We start from the raw sequence: 23363 nt of genomic DNA, 5'->3' as shown, positions 1-23363 counted from the left end.
TTGCAGTGCACTTACTGTTACCTAGTTACAAATGGCTTTTAAGGAATAATTGTTCCGGGGCTGGGTATTGATCCCGGGACCCTTCGCTTAGCGCGCGAACGCTCTACCGACTGAGCTACCCCAGGAACTATACACGTCACCAGAGCATTCGCGCGCTAAGCGAAGGGTCCCGGGATCGATACCTGGCCCCGGAACAATTTTTCCTTGAAATTATTCAAACCTGCTTTACAGGGAGCTACTACCTGAAAGCCAGATTTGTATAAGGCTTTTAAGGAACCCGGAGGTTCATTGCCGCCCTCACATAAGCCCGCCATTGGTCCCTATCCTGAGCAAGATTAATCCAATCTCTATCATCATATCCCACCTCCCTCAAATCCATTTTAATATTATCCTCCCAACTATGTCTCGGCCTCCCCAAAGGTCTTTTTCCCTCCGGCCTCCCAACGAACACTCTATATGCATTTCTGGATTAGCCCATACGTGCTACATGCCCTGCCCATCTCAAACGTCTGGATTTAATGTTCCTAATTATATCAGGTGAAGAATACAATGCGTGCAGTTCTGCGTTGTGTAACTTTCTCCATTCTCCTGTAACTTCATCCCTCTTAGCCCAAAATATTGCACATTAATGTTACAATAAATAAATAAATTATTATTATTATTATTATTATTAGTAGTAGTAGTAGTAGTAGTAGTAGTAGTAGTAGCCACCAGTGTAGCTCTGTCGGTTAAGGCACTTGCCTGCCGATCCCGAGTTGTGCTCAGGCACAGGTTCGATTTCCACTTGGGCTGATTGCCTGGTTGGGTTTTTGCGAGGTTTTCCCCAACCGTAAGGCAAATGTCAGATAATCTATGGCGAATCCTCGGCCTCATATAGCCAAATATCATCTCAGTATCACTAATTTCATCGATGCTAAATAACCTAGTAGTTGATACAGCGTTGTTAAATAACCAAGTAAATAATAATAATAATAATAATAATAATAATAATAATAATAATAATAATAATAATATTATTATTATTATTATTATTATTATTATTATATAGCTAATTTATTCCTTGAATATGTGGATATTATAAAATTGATTGGTGACTGCATAATGGGGGTCAATAGCTACAAAAATCGAAGGGCTTGCAGCAAAAACGAGGCAGCTTTGGTTTTACAAAATGTTGGCGAACTGGGGGGAAGGGATCAGGGAGAACTGTTTAAAAATTGTCCCTTGAACTTGAGTAAAAAATTGTTTGCCCACTTCATGTACTAACACTACTGAGAAGTAAAATTATATTTTTAAAAGAGAAGAATGGAATTTTTAAAATAGGAACTGCTTCCTTTATTCACCAAATGATGAGTAAATTTTTTATGGCCTAAGAGATTGAAAAATATCAGATTATAGTGTGCACCACGTCAGAATAGCAAAGAATAGAATAAAACTTTGTGTGAAACAGAACACAACAGCATATCAAAGAAAAAAGAAAAAAAAATTGTAACTATAATTCTTGACTTGTTCGACATCTCCAAGCCTTCATTGCTGATGTACGATCTATGGAATACAATAAATGCTTTTCGTCGGCACGCACAATGCTGCCAACCTTTGGTTTAGGGCAAGGAGGAGCAACAGAACTAATGCTGGGAGTTTCTGCCTTTTGCACCAAACGAAAGACGATACTATTCTGAACAAGATAGGCTACGACATGTGGCTTAAATACGACAAAAAATGGAACTTTTGTTGCAAACCCTTCAATTAAGCACATATAAAGATTTCCAGAGAATGAAGACAACAACAGAGTCTCAACAAAATCCTTTAATTAAAGAGAAAATTATAAAATTATGGTGAACCGTACATATTGAAATTCGAGCTGTCATGTTTCTTGTGTACTTATTATAATTAAATGATTAACTAGTGGACTTACTAGTTAATTATGCAAGATTTGTGCGGCTTACAGCTGTTTCAGTGCTTCACGCACCATCCTCAGAGCCTACTAGATCGTGGCATCATCTCGAACTTCTCTGCATGTTATGTAGGTGTGTTTGATTGTTGAAAGGTGTTGAAGAGTGGAGTCAAATAGTGTGTGTGTACTGAAATTGATCTGTGTGTTGAGAATTTGATCAGGGTGTGTTTTAGTGTGTCTGTATATTTCATATTGTTGTAGTGTGTTGAGTTTTTGGGTTGTGTGTGTAGGATTTCCGTGTCTGTATTTATGTTATTGTATGTGTGGTCAGCATTAGTTATGTGTTCGGCATATGTATATGTATTGTGTCCTCTGGTTATTGCTTTAATGTGTTCTTTGTAGTGTGTTTGGAATGATCTGCCTGTCTGTCCAATGTAGAACTTATCGCAACTATTGCATGTGAATTTGTATACGCCTGTGTGGTTGTATTTATTTGTTTGTGTGTTGAGATGTATTTGTAGTGTGTTTTCTGTTCTGTATGCTATGTTGTATTTCTGTTTTCTGAAGGAGGATGCGATCTTGTGTGTGTTTTTGTTTTCTATGTTAGTGTGATGTATTTCTTGTGTTCTTGTGTACAGGTCAGCGCACATCAAGATATCAAAGCCCCACTCAACATCAGACACCCACACAACAGGCAGCGAAGTTGAGATAGCGTCGAGATCTAGTAGGCTCTGAGGATGGTGTCAAGAAGCACCGAAACAGCTGTAAGCCGCACATGCTTACATAATTAACACGAGTAAGATCGCTATTTAATCAATTATTTATATTCAAGTGTTAAAAGCAGTGTACGAAAGATTCAACATGGAAAATCCTTTAATTAAAGAGAAAATATTAAAATTACAGTGAACCGTACATACTGAAATTCGAGCTGTCATGTTTCTTGTGTAGTTATTACTTTCATGACTTGTGAAAGAATATGGAAACATGCATAGAGGTAGATAAATAGCTAGCAGATAAGTAAGTTAACTGGAAAATGAACTTACTGATAGATTGAGGGATGGAAGAAAGGGAAGGAAATTGGTTGGTTGGATGAGTGGATTAAGTGGAAAGGAGGGGGGGGGGGAGATAGAAAACAATTTATAAATAACTAAATAAATAACCAAGAACTCTTATGGTCAAAGAGCCATTTATTAAACAGCCAACAACATGGTATTAAACAATTATTTGTAATTAACACTCTAACTGATTAAAAGGCACAACCTTCACACAGCTCTCAATAACATTATAAAACAGAATTGATTTATGTAAAGCGTCATAGAAAATATTGCCAACATCTGATAAAGTATAGCTACTACAAAAGGCACAGCCATTGTTGGTACAACAAAATATAAAAATAAGAGGAATGCAAGAGCTGCTATCACAACTTCATCTCTTAGAGAGTTAGCTACAGGCTCTTATAAGCAATGGCATTTCTAAATCTCTTTCTATATTTTAGCCAGGGTCTTCCTGAATGTCTTCTTCCTAGTGATAATTCTTTAAACATTTAAACACTTCCAATCCTAGTCATTGTACTTCACACAATGAAGGTATGTTGACATAAAATATAAATATTTTGTGTGGAAAACGTCAAACATTTTTTCTCAACATCCAACGTTAAAAAAAGTACAATGTATGTTCATTCAATCTGGATAAAATCCGTTAATCTATACTAGTACAGACAAGTCCAGGGTTTAAAACTATTTTTAAAAATAATCTTTTAGAACGGCCAATAAATCATTATCAGCATGTGTTTCTTTTATATCAGCAGTTAACCTAACCTAAAAGCTTCACAGTTTTCTCCTCGGTTTGAACTCATTATATTTGTCAATAAATGCTGCATTTTTAATAACTATAATAATGGCAGGCAAGTTTCTGAAGTCATCAAAGTTCATCAAGTTTTTCTTGAAATCATCAGGATGACCATGGAAATTTATTTGAACAGTTCTTAAAATCCTAGATCATATATGTAACAGATATGACGGGCTTATAGGCTTTGAGGTTAACAACTTTTGTCAGGTTTCTACGCTGCCATCTAGTTGTTACATAAGGAGTCACGTCACAATTCCCATTTGAATTGCATTAGCGATTGTGCTGCCATCTCGTGTTCGTTTACGGCGGACGGGTGGCGATCCTGGCGGTCGTTCTCTTCAAAGTGCTGCCGATTTTAACATAGCGAAGAGTTATCTGTTACATATACGGTCTAGGTTAAAATAATGGATGAAATTCATTACAGTTTGTCATACTGTAAGGCTGATGCATTGTACCTAGGCACTGCACATGCTGGCTTTGTGATTGGCTGACTGAACTTTAATTACGAAAGATGTATTAAGGGGGGAGGTGCACCTTTATAGGTAAAAAATTGAATTTTTCAGTTTATTTTTTTTTCTTTATAGAATATACTTTTCTCTTCAATCTGGTGACAAAAATCGTTTAATTATCCCCATTACTTCAGAAGATGCGTCTTTAAATCTGTGGCTCGGAGGAAAAAGGACTTAAGACAAATTTTATACTTTTCAGGAGAGCAGTAGAAAGATTGAAATTTGTGCCAATTATAGAGTTTTTTTAATTAAGAGGTTTTTCCTGGATATTATTTGTTTATGTGTCTTCTAAAATAGGTAATGTTGCTCATTTAACAATTTTCTTGATTATTTCCAAAAATAGCCGCACTTAAGCCCTTTTAAGACTAGAAGCCAAACTGAGTAGAAGGGGCTATTAAACATAAGACCTTTTTCATGTCAAAATAAATGAGAAATGTAAATTATTAGGAATGCAAAATGGGTCTTAAACAAAGTTTTAAAAGGAAAGGGCATCAGTATGTGATAAAATGGCTAAAATACAAGTTAGGCCTTTTTAATAGGGAAGCATGGGAAGAAAACATGTGATGTTTGTAAGGAATAAAGTATTAAATATTCTTAAGTCCTTTATTCTGTGTGTGCTCGATTCAAAAAGTACTTAGGACATTTGGTAATGCTCTATAAATCCAGTCAGGAGTCTTATTTGACTTTAGCCGTTTTACCAGATTGTAGAGAAGTGTTTCTGCTTTCAGAATATATAAAGAATCTCATTTTCACAAAAAATTGACTTAAGACCTTTTTCCTCCCGGCCACAGAAATGTACAAACGTAAGTTCAAGTCTCTGATCGTCATCGCTTGCTTCCCATTTTTTCATACAGTTTTCATCCTAACTCAAAAACTATTAAAGATATTTGCATGAAATTTTTTATGCTAGTGTATTTTATCCGTATGAACAACATACTCTGGTATATTTTCCCTGTCGTCAGTAATTCAGTTTTTGAAAAATAATTAGGAGTGAAAAATTTTAGAAAATTTAATATTAAATGTAACAATTAAGAAAAAAAAATATTTCCTGGAGGAATAGGTAAAAGATCCTAGACTGTGTTGTCGATGTAGAACTTAAAAACATTCCAGTGAGAAAATCATGCAGATATTTAATGAATTGTATATTTTATTATGTAAATGCTTTATGGTTGTAAAAAAATTATGAAAATTTCATATTATTTTTACAGGTAATTATTAGCGATTTTAAAATTCTGAATAGTTTTTTTATAAAGTGTAATGTATGTATATTAAGCATGAAAAGTTTTGATCTTTTAGCTTTTAAAGTAGCTGAGATATAAAAAAATGAATTTCATTAAATTTTTTGGAGGCCAATGGTGTAGGCTACTTCCCCTCTTAAGAACTAACATCACTTCGATATAATAGTGTGATGATAAAATGACATCAATTATGAATATTATCCTCTTAGGATATCAACAGTTTCATACCAATACAAGTTAAATTCACCTTCTGACGTTATTGTATGATTGTTTACCATTTTGAGTTGCATGACATTTATTTAGCTAAGTGAGGTTAGGATGAACAGGTGACATCTAATGCAATATTAATTTTTCTTAATTTTTGTTCAAGTTTCGTCATTCATTTTTTTCTGTATTAATTCATTTGGTAGCAGTGCATTACAATGTCATTTTTAATAGTTTTAACGAAACTCGGTACAATCTCTCGAATCTGTGAGTACAGATAGACCCAGTAAAATAGTGTCGCAACTAGAAAATTCATTGATTTGTATAGATATGCAATTTCCTCGTAAACTACACCCAAAACCTTTGATAATTTACTACCGGTATTTTATTATTAGAATTTCGTACCTCCAACTAGTAAAACAGTGTGGAAATTATTCACGGAAGTAAAGTAATATGCGATTTTCGACATATGACAGAACCTAACCTATCTTACTGGCTGTGGGAATTGTTCATGCCTGTACAACTTACACTTCCTCAATCAAGTCGTTTTTGAAGTCAATCATAACAGTCTGTGATATCACAAGACTTCGTAGACGAAAACCCCGATAGATGTTGCGACGAATTAAAAACTGAGCTCTTGTAATGTATTCCACAGCCCTCTCTCTACATGTTACAGTACAACAGAAGTTCCAAAGCCTCCTCTAGATATTACATTACATACATGATATTTAAACAATGTAACAATGGCAAACTGTGAAGTCCATAAGGAAATGTTTAGTAACTGAAGGTAATTTGTAGTTTGTTCCGAACTTATATCAAATATTAATTAGTATATTGAAACCCAGACGCTGCTTCATGTAAAACTTTAAAGTTTTTTTAAAAATAAATACAAAAATAAATGCCTCTTTTGTAATACATTCTAAAACAGTCATTACTACAGCAAAAAAGAACTTCCAAGTGCTACAAACAACAAGAAATAAAGATAACAGTCATTGTCGCCATGCTGTAGAAGGAGGGAGACTTGTTTATCACCTAGGCAACGTTTGAAACATAAGAAGCTCATTTTCTCTGTAGTGCAGAGTTACGTTTATATTTAAGTCTAGCTTTCCTTAATTTGGTCTAGATGGCATATGCCTTAATGTCTCTCCATGCAGAGTCATAAAAGCAACAGTGCGTGCTTTAAGTCACTGAGTTTGTTACCAGACTATAAAAAATCCCTTGCAACTAAAACAACTGTGTTAAATTCAGCTTCTTAACTGAGTTTGAAAATCAGAGACATGTCTAACATGGCAGTTGTTAAAAAAAAGTGATATATAATAACTAAAAAATTATCCTATACAGCATTGTCCACATCCTTCCATCACACGCACACATATATATTTAAATTACACTACTTACAGGCATTTAAGATATTTTATACAGAAATTGTAAAATGTGTGGAAAAGAAAAACTGTTCCAGACTATTTGTGACGATTTTAAACAGAATAATCCCCCCCCCCTCAATCAGGCTCAGGCCAAGGGCCTTACATCCCTGAATGCTTCATGATGATGATAGTTTTCATGTAATTTGTTTTTGGCATATCGGGTGTTTAAATAAAAGTATAGCATATTTTCACAGCAGTTAGTATTGGCCAAAACAAAACAAAAAGTTTCCATGAACATAATATCAGTCTGGAAACAAATCTGATGGGATATGAACCGTCCTTTATTGTGACGTATTATCGTTATACATTTATCACCAATCTTTGTCCTACGAATTAATAGCAGAAGTCCCCTCGAATGATAGTAAGGAATTTGGCTCATGCACGATGGATTGGTCGAGGAGATCCAGTAGATCCGATCACCTGACTTTAATCCCTTGGATTTTTGTATATGGGCACATTCACAGGTCGTAGTTTGTGGGGGAGCAATGCATGTCAGCAAACCTGAGAGCGGCCAGTTGGTACGGAGGGCAATCCTGTAGAGACTACGGTAGGTACTATGAGGGTGATACACCAGAATTCAACATGGTCCATATATCAACATGTATTTGTTTCCAGACTATACATTTATGGAAGCTTTTTTCTAGTTTTCACCACTACTACCTGATGTGCAAATCTGCCATGCTTTCATTTGAACACCCTGTATATAGGGTGTTTCAAAAGTGGTGGTGAAAAATTAAGGAATGAGAATTAAAGATAAAGAGATTCAAGAAAGTTTCAGTACACATGGTCCGTAAATTAACCATATACGAGATGATGCTATTTTCTTTTTGCTGGTTGGGGCCGCCAGTGTGCCGAATACCTGGATCAACATTCAGTATGCCACACTCCTCCATACCACTTTCTTCTGAGTGTAACACGATATCTAAACAGACGATATGATAGGTAGAGCCTGGACAAGAAGTTATGGCACCAGCACGGGGGATGCATTTTAGTTCGTTTGCTTGGACTTGCCCTCACACTCAACTGTTGGGTTAGTTGGTTACTAGTATTCCGAGTGTCCAGATCGTTCTGCTACTACCGCTATTGCTAATACTGAAAACATTGTCCTTCTGAGCGCCCTCATTATGGCATTGTCTAAGGTGTGAAATCATAGAGTAGATAATTTCAAGGGAAAAATTGTTCTGGGGCTGGGTATCGATCCCGGGACCTCTGGTTGAACGTACCAGCGCTCTTTCCAACTGAGCTACCCGGGAACTCCACCCGACACCGTCTCAACTTTTCCCTTTATATCCACACAACTCGCGCGGGCTGACGAAACGCCAGAGACCCACATCGAGTGCACACAAACTCTGTGTGACTTGGAATTGTGGTTTTCTGTTAACGTACACAGTGACGCATATATTATGCAAATCTAGTCTTTCAGGTAACGCCTTACCTGAAAAGCTAGATTTGCATAATCATAGAGTAGTTCATAGTCAACGATATGAAATAGCAGACAATGTATGGAAATTCATGTCAGAAGAGGCTGTAAATGGAATACGAATTTCATTATAACTGGATCCATAAGGGTTATTCTTGGAAGGTTGGTTCCATTTTTCACGTGGATTGAATAGTATACTGTATAGGTCAACTGATGAATTGTTTAAGCTTATAAATTAATTTAATGAAAGTATGCTACTTTGTATTGTATATATTTGTATAGTTTTGGCCGAGGAATTGTATATGCTTTAAATTGAATAGTATTCTATATAGCTCTATTGATAACATTGTTTGTGTTTGTAATTTGAAGTAGTTTGCATGATATGTATTATCAATTTCTGTATATCACAACTGGCTGAATTGTTTATACCTTAAATTTAATTAACTTACTTGTTTTGTATTATACATATAGCTCAACTGATGAATGATCGTTTGCGTTTGTAAATTTAACAATCTGATTGGCTATGTATTGTATACTTTTAGTAGAGCCATCGATGTAGCTCAGTCGGCAGACTCGCTGGGCTGCTGATCCGGAGCTGTGTTCGGGCTTGGGTTGGATCCCCCTTCGGTCTTTGGTTTCTTCCGAGGTTTTCCACAGCCGTGGGACTGAACCCGGATGGTCTATGGCGAGACCTTGGCATCAACCCATCTGATTAGATTACCCCCCTTTGATTTGATTACCTGGTTGGGTTTTTCCGAGGTTTTCCCCAACCAAAAGGCAAATGCCGGGTAATCTTTTGGCGAATCCTCGGACCTCACCTCATCTCACTACATCTCGCCAAAATATTGTAAAAAAATTGCACAAAATTGTAAAAATTGTAGAAAATTACTAAATTGTAAAACTGTAAAAATTTGTAAAAATTGTAATTAATATTGTAAAATTTTGACTTGTTCCACATCTTAAAGCTTCATTGCTCATGTAAGATCTATGGAATAAAATAAATGAATGAATGAATTGAAAAGCGTGTGTGCAAGAGTCTGGCTGCCACTGGTATTTCAAAGCGAACCTTGGCAAGAATCAGGAAAGAAGGGAAAAACATTGAGGCAGGAACAGCAGATTCTTTCTCCAGTCCGGAAAAATCACAGCCGAAGAAGAAGATTGTTGCAGCTGTAGACAGTTTTGATGAGGAAGTCCTAAGAAGACTCATTTATAATTTCTACGCTACGCATAAGCAGAGGCTGACTCTGCAATCGCTTCTTCCAAGAATGGATATCAGTGTATGATTATGTGAAGAAAGTAGAGAACAATTACATTGAAAGTGAGCACGTGATGGACGGTATTTTGGAGAACATTTCCATAAACTTAGGGACATCTGATTCCAGCACAGATCAGTCGTCTGATTCGGACGGAGAATAAGAATATAAAGATGAAATAGCGGGCGTAATTCCATTAGGTACCTTTGGACTCTTGAGTAGGAAAGTGGTGATACTAAGTTAAGACGAATGTTTTTGGAAAGAGATGAAACAGATATGCCTGCCGCTCTGAGCTTGAGAACCGTAACCCAAACAACCCCCACTCCTCTACCCTGCTGGCCGGCAATTTAAATCTTCGCGCAGGTTGGTGCCATAACATGTCGTCTCAGTTCTACCTAGATCACTGGAATTAAATCTTTTGGATTTTTCTGCATGGGGTTATGCGAAGAGCCTAGTTTACACAACAGACGTCACGAAATGCAGTATTGCATTGTAGATGCCTTCCAGCAAATGAAGAATGACTCAGGATTGCTCGAGTGCATTCTTGGGTCTTTGAACACCTGCTGTAAAATTCTTCAGTTACATGTTCACACTGCTGTACCTTGTTTATCCACAAACTTTACTTCATGAATTTTACTGTCTCGTGAATGACAAATTAAATAAAATCGTCACTGCGGCCCCAACCAGCATGGGATGGCAATGTCTCGGAAACTGTTAATTTGCGGACAGATGTTTACTGGAACTTTTTTGTTTCTCTCCATTTTTAATTCTCAACCCTAGATTTTTGACCATCGCTTTTGGAACACTCTATACACCGTGTTCTGTTTTTGTGCATAACTTTGTTCCTGTGTGCATTTTTCCTTGTTGTACAGTAACTCTTTTGTTTGTGCAACTTCTTTTGTTTCGGTATATACATTATATTTATAAGTCCACTTTTAAGCGTAATTTCCGTTACCTGTAATCTTTCTTATGAGCACTTCTTACACCATTTGGCTGATGCTTGACGTCAACTACCGCATATTTCCGCAGATAACACAGTAAAATAATAGTACATTATGCAACGAGCCTATAATGGTAGTAATTATGTTTATGAAACGAGCGCAAGCGAGTTTCATAATTTTCATACGAGCGTCTTAATTACCATTATAGTCAAGTTTCATACGACTTTTTATGCTCGACCATATTGATTTTTTCCGGCAATTGGTGAAATGAATTTGCGGGAATGTGCTTTGTGAAAGGCTGGAAGATGACGGTGAATTGATGTTAATTTGTGTGTTTTTTTTTTCGACTGAGTTTAATATTGTCTTATCTCACGCTAGTTGTCTTTCGATTGCATATCCGAGAATAATCGATACTTGCGCTTTCATATTGCTACAATGGTGCTTTCTGATTGGTGGAACACCTGAACTTTAATGAATAGGTGTACTTTAATGAGGTCCATTAAAGGGCTGCTACCAGGTGTATAATTACTACATTTCGGCATGGTCGAGCATAAAAAAATATACCCACAAGACCGGGGGTTGTTTTATATGGCAGATACAAAAACAGGCCTTAAATTCTACACCAAACCATTAGAAATCAGCTGGCCAAATAGTCCTGACTGTTGTCATATGGGTCCCATCAGCATTCCATAACAAATGGTCGTCCATAGCGTTAGGATTTCCACACTTTCTGAAGGATTTCATCACCGTTTCCACTTTCACTTTTTCCCATAACTGTTGATACTCTGGTAGTCGTCTTAAGGGGAGGCAGAAGTGAATATTTCAAAATCCACAAAATTTATCCGATTTGTTTGAAATTGATCATGGATACTAAGTATGTTATTAGTAATGGACATACCAAGTTTCAACTTTCTAAGTACAATAGTTCTGTAAATATTAATAATTTTATAAAACTTTATATTGTTTGATATAAAATGCTCCATGCACCATATTGTAAGAAATTATCAATATTTCTTTTTATTTATATGTTCAGAGAAGGTATATAAATAATGATAAGTATTAGTTTATTATGGGAATATTATAGTAATACAGTTATCTTGGTTTTAATTTCATGCTTTTAAGGGCACAAAATCAAAAACTAACATCGGAATATCAAAATAAAGATAATGAAAATTGAAAAAACCAAATTTTCATTTTTTCTTCAGTTTTGTTCGAAAATTTCACCTCTGCCTCCCCTTAAAAGACAGACACAAGCAAAAACCATAATATGGGCTCGAAATTTACAGCTCGTCTTATCTGTGGAAATATACAGGGTGTTACATGAAGAGTGGACAATCGTAACGAAGGTGTCTGCAGTGCTTCAACTGATGGACACGTGCACGAACAGCGTGGCTGGAGACACCAGGGTGCGCATGTAGTCCAGGAGGTAGATGTGTCTGTAGCCTGCAACACACGTTGTTGTTATCAGAGGCGGCTTGTTGTTCATTTAAAAGACACTGAGCTGCAATTTGAATTTTCTTAATCGTCTGGGCTCGGTACTTAAAAATCACGATGCATATAAATTAGCATTTGTACACAGTTTCATCTGATTTGGTCCAAAATTACATGAATTATTAAAATTTTTGTTAAAATCATCAGTACCAGTTGCAGAAGACACAGCCCTGCAGTATATATTGACTACACCCCACCTCTGGCTACTAGCAACAGCCATCTATAATGAACACCGATCAAAATATCCCTCATTTCTCGTGAAAAACAACAACTGAATAGACTACAGTGAACTATAGTGGACTTTATGTTGTCAGCAAACAGCTGGATACATTAAGAAGATTGAATTATTAAAATGTTTGTAAATTTAAATTGTATTTTGAAAAATCACCACTCCTATAAATTTCGACATTTTTGCCTAACATTTACTCCTCATGACTTTAAACCTCTCTGAAACGTAACTTGCTATTTACTTTTTTCAGATTATTCCTCAAGAGCAAAGGAAAAATTATTTTTACAGTTTTATTTTATTTTTTCTAATGGCGGGTACTTAACTGTTCGTCATATGAACAATTATTTAGACAATTTACTAATACAGTCGCTGTTTAGCAGAAAAGATAAAAACCGTGAACAATAAATAGAATATTGTTAATAACTTCTTAAATTTTAATTTTACAGAAAAAAAAAAGTTTTATACAAAAACTGTTGGAAATAAAGCATACAAAATTATGCCAGTGTTCGAAAAAAGTTAGTTATTCAGACATTCAAGGTGTGACAAACTATTTTTTTAAATGGCACCCTGCATTAAAATTTACATTTTTGACAATAAAGTCATTTGACCTCTTGCACTCCAATATTTTTCAAAGATATTATCATGGCCAGCCACTTACGCACAGATTTTGAGGTGTTCCGAATCCATTTCTTGGTTTGCGTTGCACAATGGGCAGTTAGGGGACTGATATATTCCAATTCTATGCAGGTGTTTGGCCAAACAATCATGGCCTGTTGCCAATCTAAATGCAGCTACAGACGATTTTCGTGGTAAATCGGGAATTAACTGTGGATTATGATGCAGAGAGTTTCATTTTTTCCCTTCAGATTGTGTTATCAAATTTTGTTTGTTGAAGTCTAAGTATGTAGAGTTAATAAATCTCTTCACAGAGTAATACGTAGATTTAGTAACAGGTCTGTAAGTAGCAGTGCTGCCCTTCTTTGCTAAAGCATCCGCATTCTCGTTTCCCAGGATTCCACAGTGGGATGGTATCCATTGGAATACAATTCTTTTACTGAGTGATATTAATTGAGAGAGCATTTTAGTTATTTCTGCTGTTTGAGATGAAGGTGTGTGTTTAGAGACTATTGATAGAATAGCTGCTTTGGAGTCTGACAATATAACTGCATTCTTAAATTTATTGATGTGGCATAGAAGATTCCTGAGACTTTCACTTATTGCAGTGATTTCTCCATCAAAACTTGTTGTTCCATATCCAAGAGATCTATAAAGTGAGAAGAGATAGCACGTAACACCTGCACCGGCACCTTGTTCTCTGGAGATCAAGGATCCATCGGTGTATAAATGAAGCCAGTTTTGTGGAGGGTACCTAATACTAATTGTCTCTAAAGACAATTGTTTCAGTATTTCAGTGTTTACTTCTGATTTCAGTATTTCTTCTGTTAAATTTAGATTATATTCTATATTTAATAGAGTTACAGGGTTGGGTTTAATTTGTAGGTTTTCTTTTAAATTCGGGATGTTGATTTTCTGTTTTAATTCTTGAACAATGGATATGAAACTTTTTTGAGTTTTCAATCTACAGAGAGGACTATATGAATGCCAATTGTTTCCTGGTAATCTGATAAGTTTTTCATATTGAATCAGTGCTTTTTCTTCTATTGTCATTTTGATGCTGTTAATATTAGTGAGGAATCTCATAGAATCTATTGGCGTTGTTTTGATTCCACCAGTGCACGAAAATTTGTGGGTTGGGTCTTTCAGCCATACACAACCTTTGAATGTTGAAAACAAAAATTCAATTTTTTATTTCGTCAAAATTAACAAAATTTCAGTGTGAAATATTTAATAGTAAGAAAAGATAAACATCTTCTCGGCCAGGAAATGGCACCTAGCTTATGGCACTCACCTGGCTCGATGCTGTTGAAGGGCAGCGCGTACATGCCCAGCATGGCGTCCTTGCCCGTGGTACTGGAGTCCTTCACTATGAAGTGCAGCATGGCCAGCTCCGGCCTCTTCAGTGTGAAAGTCATCTGGTGGTCCCATCTGGGATTGAACCCTGCACAAACACAAAAGCTATTCAGAAACTAAATTAACAAAAAATTATTTATGTCGTTCACGTCACAGCTCATTCAGCTTTATTCTTTCCCGTAATAACTAAAGTTTTTCCTTCTTTTAGTCCTGCTAAAAATTATTAAGATCTACTACAATTCATTTACCGATTTATTAAATTTCTAGAATAACTCTTCTCGGGTTCTCAGCCAGGTGAGTTGGAGATCACATTCCAAGCTTTCGACAGCTAGCTCTGCCATCTTCTTCAGGGAGATAGCAGAGCTAGCCGTCGAAAGCTTGGAATCTAATCTCCAACTCACCTGGCTGAGAATCTTCTTCAGGGATATCCCTGAAGAAGATGGCAGAGCTAGCCATCGAAAGCTTGGAAGCAAATCTCCAACTCACCTGGCTGAGAACCCGAGAAGAGTTATTCTACATCAAACGCCGGGAAAGCCTCAAGTCATACATTATTAACTCTTGATGTCCCAATGTCACCTACAGGTGCCGCTTCCTAAAAAGCTGTCCAGAATTACCAGTAAATTAATTTAACCATAAATCAGCGTTGGAATTCGGTTACCAGATGTCTATTAAGGCATTTTCGATGCTGAGTTATATTTAAATTAATTTACTGGTAATTTTGGACAGCTTTTTAGGAAGCGGCACCTGTAGGTGACATTGGGACATCAAGAGCTAAATTTATATATATATATATATATATATATATATATATATATATATATATATATATATATATGTATATATTTTTTTTTTCCAATATTGATTCACTATAAGCCACGTCTCACTTTTATGCTTTCGTTTTCTTTCATATCTACTACTGACTTGCATATTCTTTCTTTATAACTGTCATTCAAATGTCCACATCTGTGGAGTAACAGCACGTCTACCCGCGAAACCAGGTAGCCCAGGTTCGATTCACGGTCGGAGCAAGTTACTTGGTTGAGGTTTTTTTCCGGGGTTTTCCCTCAACCCAATATGAGCAAACGCTGGGTAACTTTCGGTGCTGGACCCCAGACTCATTTCACCGGCATTATCACCTTCATCTCATTCAAATGCTAAATAACCTAAGCTGTTGATAAAGCATCGGAAAATAACCTAATCATTCAAGTAACTCATTATCAAAAATAACTGTTGTTGTTTACTCAACTGTTCGAAGACAGGTCTGAAGCCCGTGACACCAACAAGACACCACTTATGAGGCAACTAGGCAGGAGATAATGAGGTAAGGTGGATAGGTTAAATTAATAATTTACATTTATGTCAAAAACTAGACAGTAGAAAGTACTTAAATCATGAAATAGCAGAATTATGCTGAGAAACAAGAGAAAAAATAGTGGAAGCCAATTGAATCTCGTTCAGCATTGGGTAACAACATATTTATGTCAAGAAGATGCTTTGATGGACATCTAACCCGTGTACTTAAGTCATAATCATGTGGATTCTTTTATTAACAATGAACACAAAATGTTACTCAAGATGTACGAAGATGTATGTACAGGTTTTATCATGAATGTAACATTTATGACAGCAAATTTGTCACGAATTTTCACAAAAATTGGCCGTTTCTGTGAAAAATCTTCATTTCTTTTTAAATTATATGAAAAAAATGAAGTGCATTAGTTTCGAAGACGCCAGTTGCAAAAGAATATGAAGACAAATTATTTAGGAATTCTAATTTTTTCTTAATTCCTACAGAACCACTGATTACTGGGTTTTGTATAAGACTGAGTTAAGTAGCAATAAGGCTGGCTTATGAAGGGCACAATGAACAGCTTTATTTCGCCATGAATGTTGCAAATACAATGCTATGTACAAGATTATTGCTACCTTAATTAAGATTCTATACACCATTATATTATGGTGATCACAAAATCACTGTCAGATTTTTAATAATAGGGGAGAGTCGGGTAGTATCGGACAGTGCGTTTCTTTCATCTACCACCAGATGGTAGTACCTGAATGGCATGGTTACGTTTCTCTATGCGACATCACAGAAACGTAACCATGTCAATCAGGTACTATCATCGTGTGGTAGATGAAAGAAACTCACTGTCCGATATTACCCGATGTCTGATACTACCCGACTCTCCCCTAAGTACGATACTTTATTTATTTTTCATAATAATATTGAACAATTTTAACCAAAAAAAAAAAAAAACCGGCCCTCACCAATAAGTGTGCGACTAATGCCTACCCACTTCCTGCCATAACAAACAAACAAACAAATAAATAGTGTCAACAAAGCTCCTTTCCATGTGTATTCTTTGGGAATAATCCTAGATACTTTCTTACTTACTTACTGCCGCCCTCACATAAGCCCGCCATCGGTCCCTATCCTGAGCAAGATTAATCCAGTCTCTATCATCATATCCCACCTCCCTCAAATACATTTTAATATTATCTTCCCATCTACGTCTCGGCCTCCCCAACGGTCTTTTTCCCTCCGGCCTCCCAACTAACACTCTATATGCATTTCTGGATTCGCCCATACGTGCTACATGCCCTGCCCATCTCAAACGTCTGGATTTAATGTTCCTAATTATGTCAGGTGAAGAATACAATGCGTGCAGTTCTGTGTTGTGTAACTTTCTCCATTCTCCTGTAACTTCATCCCTCTTACCCCCAAATATTTTCCTAACAACCTTATTCTCAGACACCCTTAATCTCTGTTCCTCTCTCAAAGTGATAGTCCAAGTTTCACAACCATACAGAACAACCGGTAATATAACTGTTTTATAAATTCTAACTTTCAGATTTTTTGACAGCAGACTGGATGATAAAAGCTTCTCAACCGAATAATAACAGGCATTTCCCATATTTATTCTGCGTTTAATTTCCTCCTGAGTGTCATTTATATTTGTTACTGTTGCTCCAAGATATTTGAATTTTTCCACCTCTTCGAAGGATAAATCTCCAATTTTTATATTTCCATTTCGTACAATATTCTGGTCACGAGACATAATCATATACTTAGTCTTTTCGGGATTTACTTCCAACCCTATCGCTATACTTGCTTCAACAAGAATTTCCTAAATACTATTAAACAAAACATGTAAGAAAAATAAAACGAAAACTATGGACTCATGCAACATATTTTCATCGCACAATGTGGTGAGACTGCTGGCATTTTTCATTAAACCTGTACATGACTCCGGTTGTATGAGAGCCGTAAGCACATAGTTACCGTTGTTCCTGATGGGGTTTGTCTTGGATTTCTGCGCATCAGCGGGGTGACCCACCACCTTCACCACTACGTAGGGGTCCACGACTTCGCCCTCCAGATTCTGGTCGGCTTTGGGAATGTGCTGGCCGCTGATTATGGTCAGCTTCAGCTCGGTCGACGGCCTGCACCAAACATAGATCTGTCAGCATCATCAAAAACAACTTGGATCATCAGCTGCTGTTTGAGATTCACCAATTCCAAACATGGCGGGTAATTCCGAGTGACACATTCCATACATTTATGAAATCCACACATGGAGTGTTCACATCTAAAGCAAAGCAAGCACCACTGGCTTTAATAGATCGGATGTGGCTAGGAACAAAGATCCTGTCTGTCATCCTGTTGTTCGCTGACTCGCTCAGACATTGAGTGATTAATTTCTTAAGTCACTCAGTCACTGACTAATTAACTTATTAACTCATTCAGCCATTGATTCATTAACTTATTAACTCACTCAATCACTGACTTATTGATTTATTAACTCACTCACTGACCACCTCATTAACTTAGTAACTCACTCAGCCATTGACTTATTAATTTATTAACTCAGTCACTGACTAATTAATTTATTAACTCAGTCACTAACACATTAACTTATTAACTCACTCAGCCATTGACTCATTAATTTATTAACTGGCTCATGAATTTATTAACTCCATCACTGACTCATTAATTTATTATCTCACTGACTAATCGTGTGTCTCTAAATCACTCATTCTCCGACTCACAAAACTTACTCTTTAATTCGTTTATTCATTTATAAATTTACTCACTATCTCAATAAATGATTACTTCACTCACTCACTAACTTACTAAAGCATGCATTAACTCACTGACTAACGGACTTACATATTAACTTACGAACTTAGTAATTCACCAACTCACTCATTAAGCTAACTCCATCAATAACCCATTCACTCACTCAGCTCATTCAATGACTAATTCATTCACCAAATGATTCACTAAGTATGGGAGTCATGCATTCCCTGACTCAAAGTCACTCAGTAATTCGTTCATTTACTCACTTGCTAAGTCATTATTAACTCACTAACTGAATCAGCTAATAAATAACAAGAATTACTAACTCTATCCTCGGTAAGTCACATATTATCTTATTATCATCGTCAATTTATTGAATCACACATTTACTACCACTCACACTCACTAGTTACTGATAAATTAACTGAATGAATGAATAACTCACTCACTCACTCACTCACTCACTCTCCAGAATAACTGCTCAGGCAATCCTGAAGGATGTAAAATAAAGGAATTCTACGTCTGAATTCCATTTGAATGCCGCTGTTGTATTCAATATCTGGCACGAGAAATGTGAACACCAGAGTCAGCTGCTAAATAACCCAACATTCACTACAGCTTATGCTTCTAGGTGAAGTGCCGAACATGCTGTCTTCCCAGTGCACGATGCAAATGCTCATACTACTTGATGTGACGTCACTACTACGCACCGTCATATCTCAGCATTGTGCTCCATGTTTACTAAACATAAGAAGTAGTCACACACAGTGCAAGTCAGGAAAAAAGTTTAAAGCCTGGTTCTGCCTCACAATCTGTAGTGGAATGGGGTAACATCATGTGCATAGCTTAATTTTTCGTTTAAATTCATTGAAAATTTGCCATTTATTGCAGTTACTACCGTCATGTGAACTGCGGTGCTACAGTAGCGTGCAAATTAATCCGAACACGACATATTTTTACATTTTCTGTCATTCTTGGCCTCACAGCTGCTCATACCGCTTTAACTGACATCTGTAGTACGTGTAATTCCATTGTTGAAGGTCTGTCGTCATTATTTTTTTTATAATATGTGACATTTTACCTGTCGTTTTGTACGTATAAGCATTTCAGTTATGTTGAAGACTTAATACTGCAATCCTGTGTACATTCTGTCGCCTTCACAAATGGATACAACTCCACGAAAACAGTCTAAAATTATAACATTAGCAGAGCATTCTTCTATGACACAGAGGCAAATTGCTGCAGAATGTCACATCGGTTTGGCTACTGTTAATTCGATCATAAAACGATACAGGGAGACTGGATCCATCACACCCCACAAAAAAGGAAACTGTGGCCGGAAAAGAAAGACTTCACCTGCAGATGATCGTTTAATTGTCAGGAAATGTAAATTAAATCCTAGACTAACTGCTGTCGACTTAACCCGCGAGTTAATGGCTACCACTGGGGCGAATATTCACGTCACAACAGTGCGGCGTAGGGTTTTGGAAGCTGGACGAAGGGCTCGTAAGCCTATTAAGAAGCAACTGCTAACCCCTGTTATGTGCAAAAAACGCTTAATGTGGGCAAAATTACATCAACACTGGACAGTGAATGACTGGAAGAATGTACTTTTTTCCGATAAGTCTCATTTCGAGGTCCACAGCCACCGTGTTTCTTACGTACGAAAAGGATCCGAAAAAGTAACAGCAGCTCATCTCCAACAAGCACCCAAATACCCCCCTAAAGTAATGTCAAAACATTACTTTACACATAAAGGGCCTGGAGCATTAATACCTATCAAGGGAATGATGAATTCTGACAAATATATTCACTTATTGGAAACCAGAATCGTACCCCAGCTGCAAAAATCATTCCCAGATGGCAGAGGTGTGTTCCAACGAGACCTGGCACCATGCCATACGTCTCGAAAAACTACAGAATTCTTCAACAAGAAGAATATTCAGGTACTCCCCTGGCCAGGCAACTCACCCAACATCAACCCCATTGAGAACTTGTCGTCAATTTGCAAAAGAAGAATGAAAAAAATGGATTGTTCTACAAAGGAGAAGATGATTTCTGCCCTCATTGGTGTATGGTTTCGCGATGAAGAAATGAAGAATATTTGTGGGAAATTAGTGGAATCCATGCCAAATCGTCTCAGAGCTGTTATTAGGAACAAGGGAGGCCACATAGCTTACTGAGGTATGTCTTAGATCCTTTTTTTTATTCTGTTTGAGTGTTTTTGCATAAGTAATTACATTGTTCGGATTAATTTGTACGCTACTGTATCTCAAGTATTAAGGGGAGATGTCAATGAAAATAATAATTTGATATTTTAATTTAATTTTTATTTTATTCTCTGATGTTTAAAGATTACTTACTTACTTACTGGCTTTTAAGGAACCCGGAGGTTCATTGCCACCCTCACATAAGCCCGCCATCGGTCCCTATCCTGAGCAAGATTAATCCAGTCTCTACCATCATATCCCACCTCCCTCAAATCAATTTTAATATTATCTTTCCATCTACGTCTCGGCCTCCCTAAAGGTCTTTTTCCCTCCGGCCTCCCAACTAACACTCTATATGCATTTCTGGATTCGCCCATACGTGCTACATGCCCTGCCCATCTCAAACGTCTGGATTTAATGTTCCTAATTATGTCAGGTGAAGAATACAATGCGTGCAGTTCTGTGTTGTGTAACTTTCTCCATTCTCCTGTAACTTCATCCCTCTTACCCCCAAATATTTTCCTAAGCACCTTATTCTCAAACACCCTTAACCTCTGTTCCTCTCTCAAAGTGAGAGTCCAAGTTTCACAACCATACAGAATAACCGGTAATATAACTGTTTTATAAATTCTAACTTTCAGATTTTTTGACAGCAGACTGGATGATAAAAGCTTCTCAACAGAATAATAACAGGCATTTCCCATATTTATTCTGCGTTTAATTTCCTCCCGAGTGTCATTTATATTTGTTACTGTTGCTCCAAGATATTTGAACTTCTCCACCTCTTCAAAAGACAAATTTCCAATTTTTATATTTCCATTTCGTACAATATTGTCGTCACGAGACATAATCATATACAGATTCCAAAATTTTATTTCAAAATTTCATGACGAAGTGCCCCAAAATAATTATTAAATGCCACCAGGTTGTCATGCCACTCTTCTAATCACAAATTTTACGCTTCATTTTCCGGAAGTTAAATTTTTTAAATGACTCAGAAACTAACTGATGGATTGCACACTTGCTTAACCTGGTGCCGTATATGTCAGGCAAATCTTCATAGTTGATGTATTTTTCAATTCTTTATTTGCACTTTTATTTTATATTCTTTCTTTACTTTCATAGGCTAATCAGGTTTTGGATCATTCTCACCCCATTCCACTTCCTTCAATCTGAACCAATGTTGGCGAACTAATAGCGCAACAGACTAGATCTATGTATCCTGTGCACCATGCCATGCAGTACAGAAGCCGGTCATGCTCCTTGCAGGATGGCTCACTCTGTCGGCATCGTCTTCTTCTGCACGTGGTTCACCCTCCTCGGCCTCTGGATGACAAAGACACTTTTTAACTGACGCCATAAAGTTAAGGACCGGGAGCGATGCCTCCTGGAGGAGTTACTCTTGCGTCCATGTTCAGACCCCATCAACCTACCGTCAGACTACAGCTGTATCTTACACTAAGACATCCAGGAAGACCAGCCCAACTTATAATGATGAAGCAAACGAAATCAATTAGAAAAAACTAATGAATTAGTCAACAATAAGAAATGAATAGGAAAACTACTGAATGAATGGTTAAACTACCCAATGACTGAATAATAAAACTACTGAATGAATGGTTAAACTACCCAATGACTGAATAATAAAACTACTGAATGAATGGTTAAACTACCGGTACCCAATGACTGAATAATAAAACTACTGAATGAATGGTTAAACTACCAAATGAATATTAATGATGACGTGAAGAAATGAACAAATAAATTAATAAATTAATGAAAGAATTAATTAGCCAATTAGTTAATTAGTAAACAATGAAATAACTTACTAATGAAGCCAGTAATTAATTATTAAACAACCAAGTTAATGAAATGGATGGATGGATGGATGGATGGATGGATGGATGGATGGATGGATGTACTGATGGGTGAGTTGGTGTGGATTTAAGGGGGAGGACCTGCAGGAAATTTCTTTTCTCATATTATTTGAAGTAGAGCCTCTATTCCCTAACATAGTTTCATATCAATGTATGAAGCCTTTAAAAAACCATTTGCACTTTTTCCCTTTGTGGTACAGTCAGACATAAAAATGTAAAAAAATGCAGCATTATAAAGAAAATAATATATCTGCTCTGAAGAGTATCACAGAATCACAAACCTTGTCTTAAATGAGAGCTAAAAGACTGCTAACCAATTTTTGTTTGATGATTTTTACAAATTTTAATTTTTATATTTTTATTTTGCATTTTTATGGCAGGAAGAAAACTGCATGTCTATTTTTAACTTAACTTTTAATTTGCAATTTTACAATTTTCAGGTGGCCGGGTAACTCAGTTGGTAGAGCAGCTGGCTATGGACTGAAAGGTCCGGGGTTCGATCCCAGGTGGTGATAGGATTTTTTCTCGTTGCCAAACTTTCAGAACGGCCTCGAGGTTCACTCAGCCTCCTATAAAATTGAGTACCGGGTCTTTCCCGGGGGTAAAAGGCGGTCAGAGCGTGGTGCCGACCACACCACCTCATTCTAGTGCCGAGGTCATGGAAAGCATGGGGCTGTACCTCCATGCCCCCCAAGTGCCTTCATGGTATGTTACAGGGATATCTTTACCTTTTTTTTTTTTTTTCACAATTTCCTCTTACAGAATTGATCATGTAT

The 23363-nt window shown here is 36.7% G+C and overlaps 1 protein-coding gene across 2 annotated transcripts in view; it reads right to left on the bottom strand.

The window, feature by feature from the left end:
- Window positions 1-3058: 3058 nt before the first annotated feature.
- LOC138711866 (1-phosphatidylinositol 4,5-bisphosphate phosphodiesterase delta-4-like) overlaps window positions 3059-23363 on the bottom strand; it is a 107107-nt gene continuing 86802 nt past the window's right edge. The window contains exons 14-17 of one of the 2 annotated variants that reach the window (XM_069843122.1): window positions 21990-22139; window positions 17703-17863; window positions 14358-14507; window positions 3059-12171 (exon numbers count right to left, since the gene is read on the bottom strand). In XM_069843122.1, coding sequence (XP_069699223.1) covers window positions 12089-12171; window positions 14358-14507; window positions 17703-17863; window positions 21990-22139 — 544 coding nt within the window. In that variant the 3' untranslated portion in view covers window positions 3059-12088. The remainder of the gene's footprint in view (window positions 12172-14357; window positions 14508-17702; window positions 17864-21989; window positions 22140-23363) is intronic. The other variant, XM_069843131.1, reaches the window with a different exon arrangement.

Source organism: Periplaneta americana, chromosome 2, assembly GCF_040183065.1.
Source record: "Periplaneta americana isolate PAMFEO1 chromosome 2, P.americana_PAMFEO1_priV1, whole genome shotgun sequence".
NCBI lineage: Eukaryota > Metazoa > Arthropoda > Insecta > Blattodea > Blattidae > Periplaneta > Periplaneta americana.
Note: the sequence above shows the minus strand (reverse complement) of the source record. Positions and strands in the feature narration are given on the sequence as shown.